Here is a 1,918-nt window from a genome sequence, read left to right as displayed (position 1 = left end):
TCGGTAACATACTCCTTCTTGGTTAACGATTCTGTTCATGGGAGAGTTTTACCAACTAGAGGCATACGACAAGGCGACCCGCTCTCTCTGTGCATCTTTATTCTCTGTGGAGATGTTCTCTCGGGTCTATGCAAACGAGCACAGCGCAGTGGACATCTAGCCGGTCTTGGAGTGGCCACGTCTGCCCCTCGGCTAAACCATTTGCTGTTTGCAGACGACACCATGTTCTTCCTCAATACTGATGAGGAAAGTTGCTCGACACTTATGGACATTCTTTAGAAGTATAAAATGTCGTCCGGTTAGCTAATTAACGCATCAAAGTCCTCCATTTCCTTCTCCGCAAAGACCCACAGGCAATACGGCGACGTGTTAAATTGTCCTTCGGGATAGAGAAAGAGGGAGGAACGGGCAAGTACTTGAGTCTCCCTGAACACTTCAGACGGTGCAAAAAGGATCTCTTCACTAGCATTGTTGATCGTATCAGGGTGAAAGCTGCGTCCTGGTCGTCGAGGCATCTCTCAAGTGCGGGGAAGCTCGTTATGCTAAAGTCAGTTCTTTCAGCAGTTCCCTCCCATGCAATGACTTTTTTCCTTCTCCCGATCAGTCTCTGCATCCGCATTCAGTCTACTTTGACCAGATTTGGTGGGATTCTTCCCTGGAGAAGAAAAAGATGTGCATGGTAGCTTGGAGCAAACTTACCAAGCCAAAAGCGCTGGGAGGTTTGGGCATTCGCGACATTCAGGCTTTCAACACTGCTCTTCTTGTGAAACAAGCGTGGTGGATCATCACTAAACCTGATTGCTTACTGGTTTGGGTCTTGAAAAGGAAATATTGCGGCTCTGCTCAGCTTCTTTAGGTCTAAGAGACAAAAACGATGTCACATGGGTGGAGGGGCATTCTTGCGGGTAGATATCTATTGATCACTAATCTGGGCAAGGTCATTGGTAATGGTGACGATACCAGGGTATGGAAAGACCCTTGGCTGAGTACAGAACACCCAAGTACCCCTATGGGACCCGCGACCGAGAGAGATCAAGACCTGTTCGTCTCTGATCTGATCTGCAGAGGAAGCGGGGATTGGAACATCCCGAGAATCATAACCTCGCCACCACATTTACTCCCTCAGATCCTACGTCTCCGACCCAGCATTACAGGAGCACCGGATTCATTCGCTTGGCTAGCAACAAAATCAGGGACATACTCTGTTAAATCAGGGTACTATGTAGCTACGACCCTGAGAAACGCCGAGATCAGGGAGGTAACAGAAGCCCAGAGAGTAGAGGAACATACCCTATGCAAGGCAATCTGGACCGCCAAAGTCTCTCCTAAGATACAGCTCTTCTTATGGAAGATTACGCACAGAGCTCTTCCTCTAGGAGAAAATCTAGCAAAGCGAGGGCTGCTCAATCATATCACCTGCCGACATTGTGGAGAACTGGAAACAGCCGAGCACCTCTTCATCCACTGCAGCTTCTCGTAACAGATCTGGTCTCAGAACATTTGGAAGCAGTACTTCAATCCAACATCTATGCCATCATTCGTGTCAGCCTTTCTTGCGACATCACCACTCAGCAATCTTCCCCCACTAGGAAACCATATTTCCATGGGTCTGCTGGGTGATTTGGACAGCAAGGAACCAACTTATTTTTGAGAACAGAGTCTTCGAACCTATGGATATTTTCTCCAAGGCAATTAGTTCCGCTAGGGAGTGGAACAATGCTCAGGCTTCTCTGACTTCTCCCCAAGTGCTTCGCAATTTACAGAGTCCTCCATCGCATCAACCTCTCACCGAGCTCCCTTACTTCACTGACGCTGCTTGGATATCGTTCGACGAACAGAGCTGGCTGCGGCTGGTACAACGTGAGCTTTGAAGGTGATATTCTGTTTCAAAGGTCTTGCGTTTTCGAGTTCATCACAT

General features: G+C 48.2%; 1 protein-coding gene across 1 annotated transcript; it reads left to right on the top strand.

Annotated features, from left to right (window-relative positions):
* The first annotated feature begins 874 nt into the window (after nucleotides 1-874).
* Nucleotides 875-1,620, top strand: LOC106297590. Its single transcript, XM_013733798.1, has 2 exons — nucleotides 875-1,258; nucleotides 1,363-1,620. Exons 1-2 carry the CDS (start codon nucleotides 875-877, stop codon nucleotides 1,618-1,620), a joined length of 642 nt encoding a protein of 213 aa, XP_013589252.1.
* The last annotated feature ends 298 nt before the right edge of the window (nucleotides 1,621-1,918 follow it).

The sequence above is a fragment of the Brassica oleracea genome, chromosome C6 (genome assembly GCF_000695525.1).
Source record: "Brassica oleracea var. oleracea cultivar TO1000 chromosome C6, BOL, whole genome shotgun sequence".
In the NCBI taxonomy this organism is placed as follows: domain Eukaryota; kingdom Viridiplantae; phylum Streptophyta; class Magnoliopsida; order Brassicales; family Brassicaceae; genus Brassica; species Brassica oleracea.
This window is presented reverse-complemented; position numbering and strand designations above follow the sequence as displayed.

Bases quoted from the DNA above. Each gene is read 5' to 3' on its own strand.
- LOC106297590 (XM_013733798.1), top strand. From the start codon at position 875: ATGTCACATGGGTGGAGGGGCATTCTTGCGGGTAGATATCTATTGATC. The intron at 1,259-1,362 runs GTAACAGAAGCC...GATTACGCACAG, and splicing joins GAAACGCCGAGATCAGGGAG to AGCTCTTCCTCTAGGAGAAA.